The sequence below is a fragment of the Thamnophis sirtalis genome, unplaced genomic scaffold, assembly GCF_051295495.1.
Source record: "Thamnophis sirtalis isolate CommonGarterSnake01/CBP01778 unplaced genomic scaffold, rThaSir2_p1.2 scaffold_5, whole genome shotgun sequence".
Lineage (NCBI taxonomy): Eukaryota > Metazoa > Chordata > Lepidosauria > Squamata > Natricidae > Thamnophis > Thamnophis sirtalis.
In genome coordinates, this window is record NW_028261385.1 from 36,730,265 (window position 1) to 36,750,130 (window position 19,866).

Below are 19,866 nucleotides of genomic sequence, written 5' to 3' on the forward strand. Positions count from 1 at the left end.
CCCTATGAAGCGGTAGATAAGTCTAACTGCTATTGCCCCTTCTGACCCCAGGCTTTGGTACCTGGCGTAAACCTTGGGAGCTGGGTGTTGGGGGGGGTGGCAAATAGCTCGACTTCCGGGTGGCTGAGGTGGTCCATCGCCTCTCTGAAGATCACCGGGTGCAATCTCCACTCCGAGTTGTCCACTTCTGCCCGGCTGAGCCATTGGCTCTGATGTTGTCCCCCCCCCCCCCCGCTATATGTTCCGCCCTTAAGGAGAGAACATTCCATACGGCCCACTGACCCGGCCTTTTGGCCTCCCTCATGAGGGCCTTCGACTTGGTCCCCCCGTCTGTTGAAGTGGGCCTGGGGTGCAATATTGTCTGTGGGGGCTGGAAGGTGTCTGTCCTTGACAGAGTGGTGAAATTTTTCTAGGGTCAAGCGAACTGCCCTGCGTTCCAACCAGTTGATATTGTGAGTCAGTTCTGTCTGGTTCACTGTCCCTGCACTATCTGGTCTTGTAGGTGGGCGCCCCCCACCCTCCGAACAGGTTGGCACCTGTGGCTACCGTCACCCGGTCTGGCGTTCTGAAGAATTCGCCCTTGGTTATCGCCGGGGACGTCCACCCGATCAGTGAGCGTGGGACTATTGCCGGGAGAAGAACCCTGGCCTGGGAGTAGCTCCTGTGCCTTTGCTGGAATGGCAAGGGAACCCTTGTAGGTCTCTGATGTAGAGACGGGCCCAAGGAATAATGCCAAAGGCTGAGACCCTGGTGCCTAACCATCTAGACCATGTGGCTAAAGGCACCCTGTCTCCCTTGATTACCTGGATGACTAGTCGTCTTAGCGAGCACTGTCTTTTGGGTGACAGGAATATCTTACCTGCCACTGAGTCTATCAGAGCCCCTAGGTGAATGAGCCTAGTGGAAGGGTAGAATTGGCTTTTAACCGGATTCCCCGAGAACCCGTGCTCCCTCAGGAATGGCAAGGTGATATCTAGATCCCCTAATGCCCCTTCAAAGGATGACTGTATGAGGAGGTCATCTAGGTGGCCTAGAATCCTAACTGGAATCTGCCTCCAGCTCGCTGCTAAGGCAGCCATTACCTTGGTGAAGTCTTGCGGGGAGGGATACCGGCCGAAGGGCAAGGCCTGGTTATGGGAGTGCTGCCCCAGGTAGCTGCACGTGAGAAACCTCCTGTAATCCCTAGTGATGGGAATGTGTAAATAGGCCTCTGTGGGGTCTATAAAAGTGCGGAAGTCTCCCTGTCTGATTCCCTCCAAGATGGAGTGGAGGGAATGTATTTTGAACCTCCTGTAACGATTGAAGCGGTCCCGCCACTTCAGATCCAGAATTACCCTCCATCCCCGATGTCTTGGGGATTCCGAAAGGGATGGTGTAATGCCCTTGGCCCTGCTGTCTAGAGGCACTGGCTGGATGGCTCCATGTCCAGCAGGAGTTGTATAGCTGCATCAGTAATCTCCGTGCCGGGTTATTTGAAACCGGGCAGCTCTGGAAAAACCCCAGGGGTTTAGACAGGAGTTCCAGAGCCGGACTGTGCCTCATGGTGTTCTGAACCTATTTATCTGATGAGGCACGGTCGCAGCAGTCGGTGAAGTATGCCAACCGCCCCCCTGGGGGGGGTGACTCGGTTCTGGCCTTAGTTTTTGCGGGAGGGGCATCCCCCCCGCCACATCCTCCGCTCCCTCGGAAGGGCCGCTTCTGCTGCCTGCCCCTCTGCTGCCTATCTTGGCATCTCTGCCTGCCGGAAGAGCCTCCTCGTAATGCCTGGCACCTGAGTACCCCGCCCCTGAACCCCTGAAGGGATCCTAACCCCAGAAGGAGGACCCGAAGTCTTGTCCCCGGGAACAGGGCCGTCTGGAGTAAGGCACCGTCCTGAACTGTCCCCTCTTAGGGGCTGTGGGGAGATCCTTCCTCTAGTCCTTATTCTCGACCAGATAGGGGTCCAGAGCGGGTCCAAAAGGGACATCTCCTGTGAAAGGAGTGGATGCCAGGCGCCACCTGTGGTGAACCTCTGCCTGCCACTGTCTCAGCCACAGCAGCCTGCGAGATGCAACAGTGGAACAATTGCCCTGGAGGCAAGCCTGGTTGCAGACAATGAGGCATCTGCCACAGATTGGATGACCGCCCCCAGCTTATTGATGTCCTGGTGCGCTCTGACCTCGGTAATGGGGATGCGTTGTTGCAGCTCCTGCAGCCAGAGCAGAGGAGACCTATTGAACAATGAGGCGGTGATGGCGGCCTTCACCGCCCAGGCGGCTGCCTGATGCCTCTTCGGAGGGTGAGGCCCGCCTTCCTGTCTTCCCACGTCAGAGCCTGCTCAGGTTCCCCTGGCAGAATCAGGGGTGTTGCAGAGCCAAAGCCAAGGCGCCCCTGGTGGGTGGGATAGCACATTTGATCCACATTGAAAGGCCTTGTCTGTGGATGTGAGCATGGGAATGGCCCCTTGGCACTTGACCGATTCAAGAAAGGCCCTGGGAGTTGGCACTGTGTCGGTCTCAATGGCCTGCTCCTCAAACCTGGTTTCTGCAGAAAACCCCCTGCTGCTGAGGCGGTGCCTCTGCTGCTCTGTTCCCAAGCCTGGCGGCTGCTTAACCCTTAAAAAGGAGTGATTTATATAACAAAGGCTGGAACAACCCGGTGAAGGTCAGCTTGGGGGGGGGGGGAAGCCTATGTCATTGGATAGGTAATCCTCCCTGACTTCCCCCTCCTCACAATCCAGCTCACTCTCCTCCCATGATAAGGCTGAGGAGCTAAGCTGTCCTTCCCCTGGGTTTCCAGCCCTTCAGGTATCCTAGGAGAGGATGCCACTGAGGCAGCATTTGAGGCTGCTGCAGCAATGTCAGGCATTGCTGGAAGCCCTTCATCATTATGTCTGAAAATTGGGGGCCCCTGTGGTGCTTGCTGGCTGGGGGCCCTTGCCTGTCTGGGGGGTGGGGTGGCAGAGGCTGATCTCAGGGAGGCAGCATGGGGGAGGGGGATTGCCACCTCTGAGGGAGACCCCAAGGACTAGGGGTGACAAAGGGGATTCTTGCCTGCAAATGGTTGTCTCCCCTGCAGTCCCACCTGCTGTGGGGCCTCCAGGAGCCTTTCTTTTCTTTCCCTGGCATGGGATGGATTTGAGGCCACTTGCCCTCTTGCAAATCTGTTCCAGTCTTTAATGCCTCCTCCTTTCTTATTTAGATGGCTTGGGAGGCTTGTGACTCCCCCCCCCTGCTTTCAGCTCTGCCCTGGGGGGAGGTGTTTTTTTTTTTTTTTTTTTTTTTTTTGTGCCTTTCCTCCCCCCCCTTCTCTGGGCCGCCTGAGGGGTGGTCACTAACCTGGTGGGACTGCCGGCTGTTGTTGCCAGTACCTGTGTCCTGCCAGTCTCCTGTTGCCTCTGGGCGCCGCCATCTTGGAACACATGGTCCCTTATGGCTTCAAGATGGCGCCTTTGCCAGGAGATGAAGGCGCCCCTTTTGAATATTCTGGCTGGGCGGCTTGTGCTCCGAAGAGCTGCGCTGCTGCCGTTTTCTTCACTTCCCATGCCGCTGGAGTCCTTGCTTTGCCCGTGAGCCCCCTCCAATGAGGTGGGTCACGTACCAATGGGGCGGGCGCTCCGCGTTTGCAAGGCTCCCTTCCAGGGGGCGGGGGGGCTCCGCGCCGTCCTAGCCTGTCCCTTCTCACGATCCGCGGCTCTTGGGGAAGTCTCCGGCGCTGCTGGTGTCCTTGCAGCCGGGCGTGCCTGCCAGAGGCTTCTGCCCTCTGTCTCCTGCTCACCCGGCAAATTCCTGTCTGAGTGTTGCTTTTCTCACTCAGAAGCCTGGGCGGCGGGCCGCCCGCTGAGGGGCTTTTGGCCGATCCTTACAGTCCCGGGAGTTGCCAGCTCGCCTGGGATGCTGTAGGAGGGAGACACTGGAATTTTCCTTCCTTTTCTTTCTTGAATATCTTCGACCTGTTGGAGATCTAGGATGGTCAACTGTCCATTTGAGTGGACTGAGTCTATAAACTGGGCGGAGCCTGGTGGACCAGAGGCTTATACCAAGAGCTCTGATGACTCAGTCCAATCAACGAGAGGATAAAGTCAACCCATGCTGGATACTCCTCCCCCTCACTATGGAGAATTTCATTCTTAAATAACTGCAATTACTTAGTAATGGATATACTTGTTGTTTCTCATTCTCAAACCTGGAATTGCACTGAACATCACCACCCTCATTTCCTGTTCAACACTGATTTTTATCACAGCAATCACTGAAAACCCAGCTTCACAAAAATATGACATTGCCAAACCCTGCCTTAAGGCCATAAAAATTTAAAATATCTCACAGCTGCCCCTGTGGTTTGTACAATGCTTCAAGGCACTGTGCTGCAATGTAGGAATCACACGCTTACAAATTTAATAATTAATCTGAATAGTTCAGTGGACAGAGGAATATTAAAAGGCATTTAAGTATTTGAAAAGTACATTGTGTTAGAGACCTTGGTTTCCTGATTTAATTTACCTTTTGTTTTACAAATCGATGTAAAACAAAAAATGGGCCAAGTGCAGCATTCATTACTCAGACTGTGATGTAGAAAATTCTGTCCAAACATTTAAGGGAAATTATACCCTTCAGAGGTCATATATGTTACTATCAATGTGTGAAATAGGCATTTTATAGAATGCCTAGGAAATCTACAGAATGAGCTTGTGGGTTGGTTTCCGAACATTTTGTTACCAGCTAGGTAACATCTTCAGTGGAGCTTATAGAATGTCAGTGTTCCTCTGTTTATAAGGGCTTTGTGTGGTCAGTAGGTCTTGTGATAGGTCAGAAGTGGGTGTGTCAAGTGAGGGTCTTATGATGGGTCAGGTGTGAGTCATTGGTGAGAGTCTGACACTGACATCCCTTAAACTCTGCTGAAGATTTTACTTAGTCTGGTAACGAAACATTCAGAAACCAAGCCACAAGCTTGGAGAATGAATCTTCACCCTCATCCTAAACCAGAGCTACAGATATTCACCACTATTGCAAATTTACAGAATGCTAAAAATGGGACGTTAAAGAATGAAACGCTTAATGTTTCACTAGTTCCTAGGCATTCTACGTAATGCCAAAAGGTAAACTGGCAAAGTAGAAAATACTCCTGATAAAATGCCATTCTAGCCTTCCTTGTTGCAACAAGTAGGTCAAGCTCATCTTTCTCTTATTTTTTTTTCCAGTAAGAAAGTCCTGGACTTTATTTTGCATTTCTTCTTTTATTTTCATATACGGGTAGATCTTTTCAATAAAGAATTAGGATCATGGTTAACCATAACCATACCTCTAACCTTAACCTTTTTCATGATTCTCTTTTCATACTTTTCCTAAACACCATATTTTTTGGCGTATAAGATGAACTGGAGTATAAGATGCATCAAGATTTTAAAGAGGCAAATTAAAAAAAAAGTAGGTAGGTAGATAGAGGGATAGAGAGGGAGAGAAAGAGAGAGAAATACAGTAGGTAGGTATGGAGAGAGAGAGAGTAGTTAGGTAGGTAGATAAAGAGAGAGAGAGAGAAATAGAGTGTGTGTGTTGGTAGGAAGAGGGACAGAGAGAGAAAAAAATATATATAGAGAGAAATACAGTAGATAGGAAGGGAGAGAGAGTAGGTAGGTTGGTAGGTAGATAAAGGGATAGAGAGAAAAATAGAGAGAGAAATACAGTAGGTAGGAAGGGGGAGAGTGGGGTAGGTAGGTAGGGGGATAGAGAGAGAAAAATAGAGATAGAGAGAAATACAGTAGATAGGTAGGTGTTTCTGCTGGCACAGCACTTGATCAATGTAATTCTCCTCAATCAGTTAAAGAGCTTTCCAAAAGGAAAAAAAAAAGTTTTTGCACTCTGCAAACCTCCCGAAAACGGGCCCCTTTCCCCCCACAAAAAAAGGCATGAATAGCCTGGGGGGGCTTGCAGTGTTTCTGGGGGGTTGGGGGGCAAAAATTGGCCTATTTTTTGTCAAAGAAATTACATGCATAGCCTTATGGAGGCTTATAGAGTGCTGTTGGGGGCTGGGTGGACAAAAATGATCCATTTTTTTGCTCATTTCTGCCCTCCCCAGCCCCCAGGAGCTCTCTAAAAGCCTCCATAAGGCGATGCACGGCCACTTTGGTGAAGGGGCATGGCTTCGGGAGGTAAAAATGCTGTATTCAGTGTATAAGACGCATCCAGATTCTCAGCCTCTTTTTTGAGGAAAAAAAGTGCGTCTTATACTCCAAAAAGTACGGTACTTCTTGTCATTCTGCATAATGCCTAGGTATTGCACACAATACCTAGGGAAAATATGTAGCACATTAAAACAATTTCATACTTTGCCTAAAACACCATGTATCTATACCAGTGATGGTGAACCTTTATGGCACTGAGTGCCCAAACTGGAATGCATGTGTGTGCACGCATGTGCCCCAAAAACCCAAAGACCAGCTGGGCGGTGCACATGCGCATGCGGGCCAGCTGGTCTTCGCGTGTGCCGGAGCACTGGAAACCAGAATGCCATGCACATGCACAAGGGCCAGCTGATCTTCGGGTTTCCGGGACTCTTGCACGTGCCCGAAACCAGAAGAGTAGCTAGCAATGGCACACGTGCCCATAGAGATGGCTCTGTGTGCCACCTCCGGCACATGTGCCCTAGGTTCGCCATCACGGATCTATACAATGCCAACTTTTCATACATTGTTGATAACATATACAAAACAGAGAAAGTCTATAGAAGCTCTGCAATGGTCTATTCAAGTGGAAGGGTTTCAAAAGTAAAATCTCCATTAAATATGGCTTGCTCAAGTTACAGGTGCTATTCCAAATACAACTCTAAAAGGAAAACAGTTGGAGCTGATAAAGTTATTTGTGTACTATCCAGTTGTGCAGATTTCTGCATTAGAAACTTCTAATTTTACTTACACAATGTTATTTGAGGGAGAGGAGTTCTTCAGTACTATCTACAATAATTAATATAAAAGTCTATCACTCCACTTTTGCAAATATTGAAAAAATCCATTTATGAAACATTGAGGACATAGTGTGATGGAAATAGTTCTTAGTACTTATACTAATTTCTTGTACACTGGAATTTAATTAAGGATTACTAGTCTATACTTGCCTTTTGTTTGGACTTTCAAAATTCTTTGCAACTATGGAAGCAGATATGTTGGCCACATCAGTATATTTATTATACAGGTATATTTTAATTAACTCATTTCAGTTCTCATCAATTGCTTTCAAATCAGTTTTGACTCCTGGAGACTATTGGGTTGTCCCTACTAGTTTTCCTAGCAAGATTTCAGAAGAGGTTTGTCACTGAGAGAAGGTGACTAAACCAAGACCACCCAGCTAGCTTTGTACCTAAGGCCGACTAAAATTCACGTTCTCCCAGTTTCTAGCCTGATGCCTTAACAATTATACCAAACTAGTTCTCTCAAATATTTAAAGATACAGTATTATATGAAAATCCATTCATGTAATAAAAGAAATAAAGGTGCTGACAATATCACAACTGAAGACAGACAGCATTGTTTCAGAAAGATATTTTACAGGAAAAATATCTTCCCTCTACCCCCTTAATGGTGAACCTATGGCCCACGTGCCTATGGCCCACGCAGCCATTTGTTAAACAGGGCATGCGAGGCGTTGCCCTGTCAGCTCCAGCATGCACCACCTGACTTTGGCCTTCTTTTAAGGCCGTTTTTCACACGAAAAATCAGCCCTATGGGCAAACCGGAAGTTCAGGAACGGACTTCCAGTTTGCTCGTAGGGCCGTTTTTTGCCTTCAGGATGTTTCCCTGAAGGCTCTGGAGGGTGAAAAACAGCCCTATGGCCAAACCGGAAGTCACTTCCAGTTTGCTCCTAGGCCTTTTTTCACCTTCCGGAGCCTTCAGGCGGCTTCCCTGAAGGCTGCAGAGGGCGAAAAATGACCCTACGAGAAGTCACTTCCAGTTTGCTTGTAGGGTCATTTTTTGTCCTCCAGACGTTCAGGAGGCTTCCCTGAAGGCTCCGGAGAGCGAAAAACATCAATGATGAGCAAACCGAAAGTCACTGTTCCTGAACCTCCGGTTTACCCATAGGGCCATTTTTTGCTCCTGAAGCCTCCAGGGGGCGGGTGAGGCTGTTTTCACCCTCCCCAGGCTCCTAGAAAGCCTCTGGAGTCTTTGGAGGGCGAAAAAGGAAGCATGCCAAAAGGAGGGGGGTTGCAAACATAGCATTATGGATGTGGGTACGCCCGTGCACGACCCTCCCTGCCCTCCCCCCGCTTTTGGCACGCAATCCAAAAAAGGTTAGCCATCACTGCTCTCTACCCTATTTGTTAGCTCCTGTCTTACTAACTGCAATAGTTTGGAGACTGCCAACATACTCTACTGTGATATGTCCACTGTTTTTATATCAGAAAGTCTATGGTAGAAGACTGAATGTCTCATTAAGCGTAATCAGGCATTCAGTGAGTCTTACAATAGTAATTATGAAATATCTCATGGCAGAGACCTAAATTATATTTTTACAAAACCTGTTGACAAAACCTGTTCAGTGTTTATAATTTAGCAGAAAAGAGCACAGAGTTTACAAAAAGTAGCAATCAGTGGACAGTCAAGTGGCTCTGCTTGTTTTGAAGAGATGGAAATCAGTTTCTGTTGAGAACTATTCTCTTGTATAACCTCAAATTTCTTATTTGGCATTAGTATTTCAACATTTAGCAAACAATAACTGTGAACTAAATTATACAAGTAGTCCTTGATTTACAACTGGTTGCTTAATGACTGTTGAAAGTTACAACAGATTCTTCAAAAGGCACTTATGACCCAGATTCTAAATTCTAATGTATGGTCACACAATCACATTTCGGGCACTTGGCAACCAGTTCACATTTGTGGCCATTTGGAGCATCCGGCAATTCACATAATTGCTAATTACATTCTTTTTCTGGAAACCAACATTTTATTCTGGCTTCTAGCAAAAAAAGCCCATTTGAGACAATGGGTTTGCTTAACAACTGATACAAAATATTAATAAAATCACGTTGGTCATCTGGGTGCCTCAACTTACAACCACCGTGACATAAAATGCAAATTCTGGACTCCATTATGTAAGTCAAGAACTACTGTATTTTTTCGATCTATAAGACACACTTTCCTCCCCCCAAAAGTGGGTAGAAATGTCTGTGTGTCTTATACAGTAAATGTTGCTGAAGCCCCGGCCAACCACCAGCTTCCACCCTTCAACCTCTGCTTCCAGCAATTTGCCTCCTTGCAGCAAACAGCAAACAACCTGGTCAGCTTCAGCACAGCCTGATTTAGTGAGAGCAGCTGATTGGCGGTTGGACTGGCCTCTTGGAATACCACCAATCAGCTGTTCCAGGCTGTGGGGATCATTGCCGCCGCCTATCGCTGCCTCCGCGTGTCATATTTTTAACCTCCGTGCGTCCTTTTTTTGGCCTGTTCCAGGCAACGCGGATTGCCACCGCTGCCACCGCCAACAGATCCCATGTGTTAATAGATTCCGTGAAGATTGGGGTGGGAGCAACTCTTGCATTAATAATATTAATGTGAATTAAAAAATAAAAAACATTAAAAAAAGAAAACTATGCCAATAGCTACCAATCTCATCTGAGATCATCAGCCCAAAAAACCCCATTCATCAAATGGTAAAAGGGGTTCTTCACTCTAGTTCTACGACACGCCAGAAAAAAACCCCACTCTCCACAAGGCAAATACTTCACCTAGCCAACCAGAAGAAAGTTAGTTACACATAGCCTGACTCCAAGGAAGAATCCTCTTGCCAGCATTAGCATTTTTATTCCAGAACACAACAGAACCGTGTAATAACTCCCTCATAATAACCAATCATATGTGAAATAGGAACCACATCTTGTTTTAATCTATGCAGACCACATAAGATTGGGGTACCCACTCAAGTCAAGAACAGGAAGGATTCCCTCCTGTTCACAGCAGAGAGAGAAATGGGGGAAAGCCTTGGAAACAGTTAAGACCGCCTCTCATGTCAAAATTGAACAGATGCAAGCAAGATGAAAACCATGATGCAGGTCAGAGATGTCATCATGTATTACAGTGGTATCTTAAATCATTGCATAGCTCAAACAGCTCAAATACTTCTACTCCCAGCTGAGTAGAAGCATTTGAAAAGATGCATGCCTGACAGGCATAGATTACGCAGTAGTCTTGTGTCTGATATCCTATTTACTGAGCATGTATTCCTTTTTTACATTTTCTTCCAACACCTCCAGACTTTCTTATGTTTATTGTTGGAACTCTTACGTTTTGGGGTGGCCATTTGGTGCAATTTTATGCTTATATTAAATGCTTTATTTTTCTTGTAAGGCACACAGCAGGTAAGCATATTATCCCATACTCTATTTCTGGATGCTGGCCCTAATAGGTGAAATATTGGGAAAATAGTGTAATTCTGCAGAAGGGTGGCTATCTATAGGGATTCTATATCTCATTTCCCACCCATTCCTGCTTGTCTAGCCATTGGTGTGATATTATGAAGTCTCGCCAATACTTCCTATGCAGAGACTCATGAGGTTCTTCCTGCTTGCTGTGGACCTCATGTGATTCATAGAGTAATATTTATTTTATTTTTTTACAAGTCACATTTATATGCTACCCATCTCATAAAAAACTACTCTGATGGTGTACATCAAATAATCAACAAATGTATACAAATAATCATAAATAATTTAAAATAATTTCTAAAAATAAAAATCACCATAAAAATTAAAATATGCAAACCTCAGTGAGAGTAAAAAGTGAACCCACCTAAAAATATCTATCTATGTATATATAAAGAAATATATTTGTAATAAAAATGACTGAAAATTTCACCTCAATATGATTGCAAAGTGACTCACAATTTACTAGATTAGTAAATGAAAGGTGAACTATGTCACGGAAACAGGACCATAAATTAATTTCTAGAAAGGTTTAAAATAATACAACATTAAACAATACAGTTATTAATTAAATAATAGTGCATTATATAATTGTGTTAACACAATATGAAACACAATGAGAAGTATTTAAAGAAAGAAACACAAAACTATTCCTGGAACCTGATGTGTATATTTCAACAACCAGATTTTCTGCCAGCATTGTTGTTAGAGAATATTTAGAAGCTGGTCTGGAAAGCATCCAAATTAAGCATAGCTGCTTTAAGGAATGCACTCTTTCAATTTTTGCATAAATCAAGATTATTCTAAATCAGAAAAATGAGCTAAAAAGTTCACTTACCTTTCTCTTATAAAATCTGCTAATTCCTTTGTAGATGTATGGCCATGTTTCATATTATGATAAAGGACATCAAAGCCATTATTCCTTTCACCCTAGATTAAAATAAAAACATCACAGTTCAGATAAGGCACAAAACAAATAATTAAAATCATTAAATAAAAACAAAACTGGCTGTAAAACCAGAATGAAGTGGTGCCCTGAGACTTGATTATTGTTTCTAGGTAATTGTATTCATTCAATATAAAAAGGCAAAGTTCCAATGGCAGAAAATTGTCTGTACATAAGTGATTTGGGTGCGATTGCCCTTGATCTCACGGAACCCCATCAGGTTCTCGTCAAACCTTACAGTTCTACAGCCTGGAAAAAACACTGTTATAGGAGAATACAGTATTTCAAGTTATAACCAAACAGATGCAAACTTAAGGCAAATTATATGCAATCTTGTGCATTCTTTAAAAAGAATATGTTTGGATTTGAAGTCACTTTTCTTGTGTAAGATCTGTAAGGCGAAGGACAACTGAAATAGGATCATTAGGTGTAGATTCACTTAGCAACTGCTTTACCTAATGAGTGAGTTGCCAGTCCCAATTGTGGTTGCTATACAAGGACTACCCATACATGATTCTTTATACAGATATAGTGAGAGAATAATAATTTAGGAAACTTATATTTTAAATATGCATTTTAAAAAATAAAAATAAACAAAGCTTTATTAATATGCATTAAATAAGATTAAACTTACAGGCTCCACTTTTTAATAAAGATACAACCAGTACCTAGTTATTTTCCCACTTCATATATACACCCATCAAATTATTTAACCGATTACTTATTCACACAATATATAGTCAAACTTAAAAGATAACGAATGCTATATGAAGACTGTTTGGTTTGCTCAATGTTCAGAACACTGAAGTCTTTTCATAGATAGAGAAGTCTCTAGTGCTGGGATGGCGAGCCTATGGCATGCATGCCACAGGTGGCACATGGAGCCATTTGTCAGGGCACGCGACGCTTTGCCCTATCAGCGGACTTCAGCCTTTTTTTGAGGCCATTTTTCATCCTCCCCAGGCTTCTTCCCTTCCCTGAAGCCTCTGGAGTGCAAAAAACCCGCCCTACAGGCAAACTAGAAGTTCGGGAACAGACTTCCAGTTTGCTCGTAGGGCCGGTTTTAGCCTCCCTAGACTCTGGAGGGCAAAAAACAACCATATGAGCAAACCGGAAGACCGTTCCTGAACTTCCGGTTTGCCCTTAGGGTCAGGTTTTTTGCGCTCGGGAGACTTCAGGGAAGCTCCTGAAACCTCTGGAGGGCCCCCTGGGGGGAGGCTGTTTTCTCCCTCCCCAGGCTCTTATAAAGGTTCTGGAGCCTGGGGAGGGCAAAAAAACTATGCAAAAAATGGGGGGGGGGTGTGAGCGCTGCTCATGCACGCATGTGCGCTGGGGTCACGCATTGCATTATGGGTGTGGCACGCCTGCACACGACCCCCCTGCACTCCCCCTGCTTTTGGCATGCGAGCCAACAAAGGTTCACCATCACTGCTCTAGTGAATCAAACTGAAGAAAATTAAAATTGTGATATGCCATGAAAGATAAAATGTATTAATTTATTTTACCATGAAACAGTTAATTATTTATTATTTTATTTTGACTACTAAGGTTATGGAGATAGATGCAGGATGACTGTTGAGATAATGGCAATAGATTAAATGTATGGTCCTTATGCAAAAAGTAATGACAAGCAATGAAGCTGTTAGGTCTACTGAAGACCCACTAAATGTGAAAATGCTGAAATTATAGGCATAAGTACTTTCACACACGCTTCACCAGAGCTGAATCCTAGATATTTACCTGCCTTTTATTTGTTCTACCAGTGTCCCCTTATTAAGATCTTCCCTTTGCCTCAGGAGTCCAAAATGAGCAAGGCCATCCCAGCTTAAGCTTATTCTATCTCAATTGCTATGTCTCAGCTACTGAAGTGCATTCTTTCCAGCAAAAAAAAATCACTATAAAAGTAACTTTTTAAAACTTGTCATGCCATGTTTGCTATAGATATATTTACGCAGGAGATCACTAAGACCAGAAAATTATTTCAAGGATTCATCCAGGATAATAAGGTTGAGAAAGGTGGGCTATAAAGTTAAGAAGAAACAGGGCAGGAAGTGCTTGATTCAAGGCTTACAACTCATCAAAGATCAGTAGGGAAAAAAGAGGACTATAGAAAGTTTATTGTGCTTATACAAGCGTAGTGCTGAATTTGGAAGTTGTTCCACTGATTGTTCTGTCAGGAAATTAGACCTAGGTTGGATCTCTCTCTAATGATCCTCCACCCTCAGGCTCTTTGTAAAATAGGACAACCCTCTTCTCTGTGATAGGTCCTCAAGTATTGGTCGCTTTTAGTCCTTCTCTTCTTTAGACATACCTTCAGTAGTTCTCTCAACCCTCAGCTTCCAGACCCCTTATCTTTGTTGCTCATCTCTGCATACTTTCTAGGGTCCCAGTGCCCTTTTTATATCATAATGACTAGAACTGGATGCAATATTCCAAGTGTGCTCTTATCAGTGCAATATAGAAGATTTGTCTGACATGATGTGTTTTTAACAAACCCATGTTAGTTTCAGAATTGCCTTACTTGTTTCTAGGTGCTCACAGGTATTTATATTAGGCTGAATGGACTGTAGTTTCCTGGACTCACATTTCCCCCTTTTTAAAGATTAGAACCACATATTCTTTTTCAGTCTTCTAGTTCCTCTATGCTCCAGGAGCTCAGGATTTTGTTCAGTGGTTCCAAAATCACATCTGCCAGCCCAGTGGTGGGAAACAACTGGTATGCCCCGGTATGGGTGTACCAGTGCCTGCCGAGAGCACCAGGTACCGTTCCGTTCCGGTGCTCCGGAGGGCCCACCTGCCTGCTTGCGCTCTTTACCGATATTTGAGTTTTTCGGGGCTTCCACACACAAGTGTACAGCACCTGCATGATGCTCCGATGAGCAGCTGGAGCGTCACGGAGCACCACTGGTGATAAGTACGCATGCACGCACGCTGCACACATTCATGTGGTGGATGCCCAGCCCCGTTGCACCGTACCGGTTGCAACGGGATCTGGAACCCACCACTGTGCCAGCCTCTTCAGAATCCTGGGACGTAATCCATCTGATCCTGGTGATTTGAACTTGTCTAGAGTGACCAGGTGTTTTCTTAAGATTTTCTTGCCTATTTTCATTTGCATTCCTGTTCTGTCTCCTACAGTGCTGTTTTTGATAGTATGGACTATTTTTTTCCTTTTACATGAAGACAGATTCAAAGAATGAATTAAGCAGTTCCACTTTCTCCCTGTTGCCCATCACCTTCTTGCCATCTTCTTCCCATTAGTAGACTGATCATTTCCTTGATTTTTTCCCATTCTGAGCTTAACTTTCCTGACTTTCTCCTTGCAGATTTGATTATTTCCTGGTACTCTATTTTGATTCTGTGGCCCTCTTTTCATTTTTTATATTTGTTCTTTTTACCTCTCAGTTTATCAGAGAGTTCTTTATGCAACCATGCTGATTTCATCTAGGATCTCTTGTTTTTCTTCCTCTGTGGTATTGTGTTAGATTGCACAACATACAATCTCATTTTCAGAGATTCTTTAGAATCCTGAGTAGTTTTCTCTTTAGAATTTCCATCCATGTCAATTCTTTAAAGTCTAAGATTTAAGACTTGTTTGCTTACTTGTGCTTACATTATGTGTAATATGGTCACTCTCTCCCCAATAACTTCAATCTGACCTTCTAGTTCCATCCTCCATTTTTTAAATTATAAAGTATTCCGCTAGACTCTTCAGCAACCTATTTGAATGGAAACACTTTGAAACCGAACTCTTTGAGAATCAAATATATAACACAAACTAAAATAAAAATATCTATTTCCAATCCTTTGTGGCCATTATATTAAGAATAGAAGGTACAAATGCAAACTTAATGATTTTTTTATCACCCAATTATTTGCTTCACAAATTTAGTTAAATCTGATCCTAGCATGGAAATGAAAGTAGCTGTGTAAGCAATAACAAGAAAACAGCATTAGCGAGTGACAAGAGCATTTCCATGCTGAAATTCTCAGTACAAAACAGGAAACATATTACAGGAACTCCTTGTTTTGTTCATATACTAAATATATCCAAAGATCTGCAGAATAGGTAGAACATATTATCTTATTTTCCCAAAGTGTCTGAATTTATATTAACAGGACAGCAACCTGATAGCAATATTTTTATACAGACAAATGAAACAATTTACTTTTTGTACTAACAAGATAAAAATATGGTATTTTGTAGATATATTACCATGAATAAATTTGCTACAAAGCCTTGGGAAACAAGTTAGAAAATTGTAAAATTACAAATAATATTCAATGTTCATATGTCTAATATAAACTATAACAAAAATTGTCCTAGAAAGAGAAATGTAACAGTTTAAAAGTATTTGTATCCATTATGGATCATTTTCCATGCATATCACAGCTAATATTATAGGGATAATAACCATACTTAAAGTGATCATTATTGATATGCAATGAGATAGAACAAATTTAGACTATAGTCAAAAGTGCAAAGACCTGATTTTAAATACAATTTAGTTATATAATGCTTTCTATATAGAGCAGGGATATCAAACTGAAGGCCCTGGGACCGGATTTGGTCCGTGGGGCCGCCCTGGAAACAGTGAAGGACTGGCCCATGGTACTTCTGCCAGCGAAAATGGGCTCCCAAGCTCTGTTTTCGGCTCCCACAGCCTCCTGCAACCCTCTGCCAGTGAAAATGGAGCTCAGGAGGGTCGCACACTTCCCTTATTTTATTCCTACAGCTTGTTCAAATTTCAGAAAATATAGCAGGGAGGCAGTCAATGCATCAAATGTTTTTTTTACTTCAAGATTTTATAAAAATAAATAATATAAATAATATGTTCACAAAAACTGTTTCAGATACAGGTAAGATGATATGCAGCATTAATATAGGGTAACTCCCTCCTTTGATAGTTACTCAGGAGTCTATCATCAAGACAGGTCAGTAAAACTGAATCCTCAGGGAATTTCAGCTGCAACAGAGTAAGAACCTCTATCATAAGGAAATACCAAACAGATTCCCTTATAACTTGGCTAACATGATTCTAACTTACATTTTTTTCTCAATAAAAATATAAAATGCTCAACATTTTATTATTTAACTATTTTTTGAAAAACGAATGATAATTCACAACCCAATAGAACAATCTCCAAAATTACTGGAATTGAATAGGATGATGCCGTCTAGGCTTAAAAGAAGAATAGATACAGATTTAGGAAAACAAAAAGATGAAATGGCAAACACTTTGGAAATCAGATGGCTTTTTATCAGCTTCCATGCAAGGGAAGTAGTGGAAGTTAATTGTTAATATTTAATTCCAATCAATAGAGTACAAATATCTCATACTCACTCATAAGGAAGTCAATTACCATTCTTGAAAAAGTTACCAATAGCTTATTAACTTCACAGAGAAATGAATCACAGATTACATTGAATTTCTTCCAGTAGTTTTAAAGTTTGCTTTCTTCCTTGTTGCTAATTATTCTGTTTTCTGTTTGTTTTGTGTTTTAGGCAAATAATTACTTCCTTCATGCTCATCCAAATAATTCACAAAAATGGTGAATGCCAACAGGATTAAGAAGACACTTATGCTATCAAGATCTGCCTCTAAAATCACACAAACATTAATGAACACTTGTTTCATAGGACTCTGCAATCTGCTGTGGACTGAAATATGAACATCAGGATTATAAGCTTAAAAATAATGACTCTTTCAAGTCACAGTTGGCTTATGGTGAGAATCTAGATATGATTGTTGTTTTTAGCAATAATACAGAAAGGCCACTGTTTACTTCCAGAATTATGAGGGATTTTGATGTTGTTGTTGAATTTGCAAATAATAATACTGAAAATACCTAGTCAACTGCACATCCAATATAAGCTAAGTAATGGTTCTGAGGTAAAATTAAAATTAAGATCATTCCTGAAAATACATATTGTTTACTAAGAACAAGCATAAAAATATGTTTTAAATATTATTGACTATGCTTTCAAATAGTACTCTACAGCAGTGTTTTTCAACCTTGGCAGCTTGAAGATGTGTGGACTTCAACTCCCAGAATTCCCCAGCCAGCTACCTAGCTGGCTGGGGAATTCTGGGAGTTGAAGTCCACACATCTTCAAGCTGTCAAGGTTGAAAAACACTGCTCTACAGAAATAGTTGCTGTTCTTGCCAAATCAGAAGTAGTTCCCAAAAAAGGGAAAGGGGGAGGTGCCCATATTCATCAAGCAAAAACATAATAAATGATAATGAATAGGTGGAGTATTTACCTCCCAATTTTCACAGATTCTGGATTCTGGAAAAAGGAAGTCACTTCACTATATAAGTAATTGCAGAATTACCACAAATGTTGCAATGACCATGAAAAAGTTACCTTCTCTCTAAGAAAGTACCCATAGGTACTGTTCATAGCAGCAACAGTCATTTTATGGATACTAATTTTTGCATCAGTACTGAAAAAATAGAAAGATAGCCAAGTTACAGTTGTCAGGGAGTGTATCTCATTGATTTCAATGGGAGTAGTTTCGGTGTAAACATAATTATGTAATATATTGGAGAATGTAAAAATAATGTCCATGATGGAAGGTATCTTAAGGCTCTTGAAACCTCAACTACACACACACACACAGTTTATTTTCACCATTTGCAATATAATTATGCACATGCCTATTTAAATATACATTTCATAAATTCCTTTTATTTTAATGGGTTTCATTCTATTTGCAACCTTAATCAGCATTAGCCCAGTTTTAAACAATTGTTTTCAAGAAAAGCAAATCCAATTGATAACTAAATTTACATAGTCCTTTTGAAATTCTGCAGAGACAGAATTATAATTTTTAAGATAGTAATTTACACTAAACCAGTGTTAATGTCTATGTAAACAGGCTGTTCATAGCTTTAAGATTATGGCTTGCCCAACTAATAACTACTTGTAGAGTTTGCTCCTAAATTTTAAAGTCAGGGAGAGAGAAAGATTAATACCCTTAATAGTTTCCCTTCCTGGATAGTATGCACATACAAATAAGCATGGAGTCTGGTAAATGTACAATTTCCTAAAACTGCAGGATCAACTTAAGGATCAGACTTGCCTTTATTTCTGAAATGCCACTAATCCTTCTTAATGCGCAATTCAAGTACTCAAAGTACATAACAATACATTCTCAACTGATAACTTCAGCTTGCCATTCGTTTCCTTTGTTTTCTTGCTTTGTCTAAAGCCACTTCTTTCAAAAAACACTCCTCCCTCCCCCCAATGATAAATGTAAGGAAAAGAACCGAGAAGGACAACACGGACTAAAGCGTACGCTACGGTTGGAGTCCCTCAAAGCCTTAACGAAAATATCAGTGGCATTTAGAAATCCCGGAGAGGAGAGGAGATTCCTCTGAATCAAACTTCCAGGGAACGAAGCTCTCGTCTTTCCTTCGCAGGAGCGCAGGAAGGAAAAGTAAACAATCCCATCTCGCCAGGCCGAGTCGCCTCTTTTAAGACCGTCCTCGCTGACCGCGGTGCCCAAACCTCCAGCTGACCAAGAGGCGGGTGGGAGGGTGACCGAGCAGGTGCTCTCCTTCCCCCGAACTACGACCCTGGGGGACACGGGTCCGGCAAGGAAAGGGGTTTGGGAAGTAAGGAGTCCCCGGAGCTGCCCTTCGCCCCCCCGTATCCGCAACGTTTCCCGGGACGTTCCTAGGCAAACAAACAAAAAAAGCCTCGGTCCCGACCGGCGCCTTCGCCGCCGCAGCAACCGACCCAACGGCAGGCCCCAACCCCGCTCCCAAGTGGCGCAGGGGCCGCGAAGGGGCACCGCCGGCTCCGGCTCACCCAATTGCCTGCCCCAATTCTCGCCGCTTTTTCCACTGCTGATTGTATAGTGACAGACCCTGCCCTCCAAGCCAACAAAAGGCTGCTGCCGAGCGAATCAGCCCCTACCCAAAAACTTTCCACGAAGTACTCCATGACCATCTCGCCGCTTCGGCCCGGCTCCTTCCGTCACCGGGGGCCTCTCTGGGAAAGAGGAAACCGCCTCGGAACGCCGCCCTTTCGCTCACGGCACAACCGTGACTCCCTCCGCCTGCCGAGCGCCCGTCTCCTGCGAATCCCTAGGCAGGCAGAGACGCGCAGGCGCCAGATGGCCGGTCAAGGCGCAGGCACCAAAGTTCGAAACAACATAGACGCTTGGAACGCGGCCGCCCGCCTTCCCTTGGGGAAGGGATTGAGCAGGCGCGCTAGGGCGGGCGGGAGTGTGGAAGGGAAAGGCCGAGAGCCGCGCAGCGTTCGCAGTATCAGGATTTTTTTTCGGGGGGGGGGAAGGAGGGGGTGTTGCAAGTCTGGTGGAAAGGGGCGCAGGCCCCAGGATCCTTCTAGGATGAATGGGAAAGGCGAGATAGAACCCAAACATTCAAAACCGCCCCCCTCCCCAAGTCAAGCTGATTCCTTGTTAGTGAGTTGTAGGCATAAACCTGGCCTGCGGCCTTTTCAAACATTGCCTGCTAACAAGATACACTGTAGTTTCGTGATTTGTAGTTCACTTTGTC

At 43.5% G+C, this 19,866-nt stretch overlaps 1 protein-coding gene across 2 annotated transcripts in view; it reads right to left on the reverse strand.

Moving 5' to 3' along the window:
• The window catches only part of FCHO2 (FCH and mu domain containing endocytic adaptor 2), a 76,171-nt gene extending 56,723 nt beyond the window's left edge, over positions 1-19,448 (reverse strand). Inside the window, exons 1-2 of one of the 2 annotated variants that reach the window (XM_087715659.1) lie at positions 19,262-19,448; positions 11,228-11,319 (exon numbers count right to left, since the gene is read on the reverse strand). In XM_087715659.1, coding sequence (XP_087571785.1) covers positions 11,228-11,319; positions 19,262-19,294 — 125 coding nt within the window. In that variant the 5' untranslated portion in view covers positions 19,295-19,448. The remainder of the gene's footprint in view (positions 1-11,227; positions 11,320-19,261) is intronic. The other variant, XM_087715660.1, reaches the window with a different exon arrangement.
• Positions 19,449-19,866: the final 418 nt, after the last annotated feature.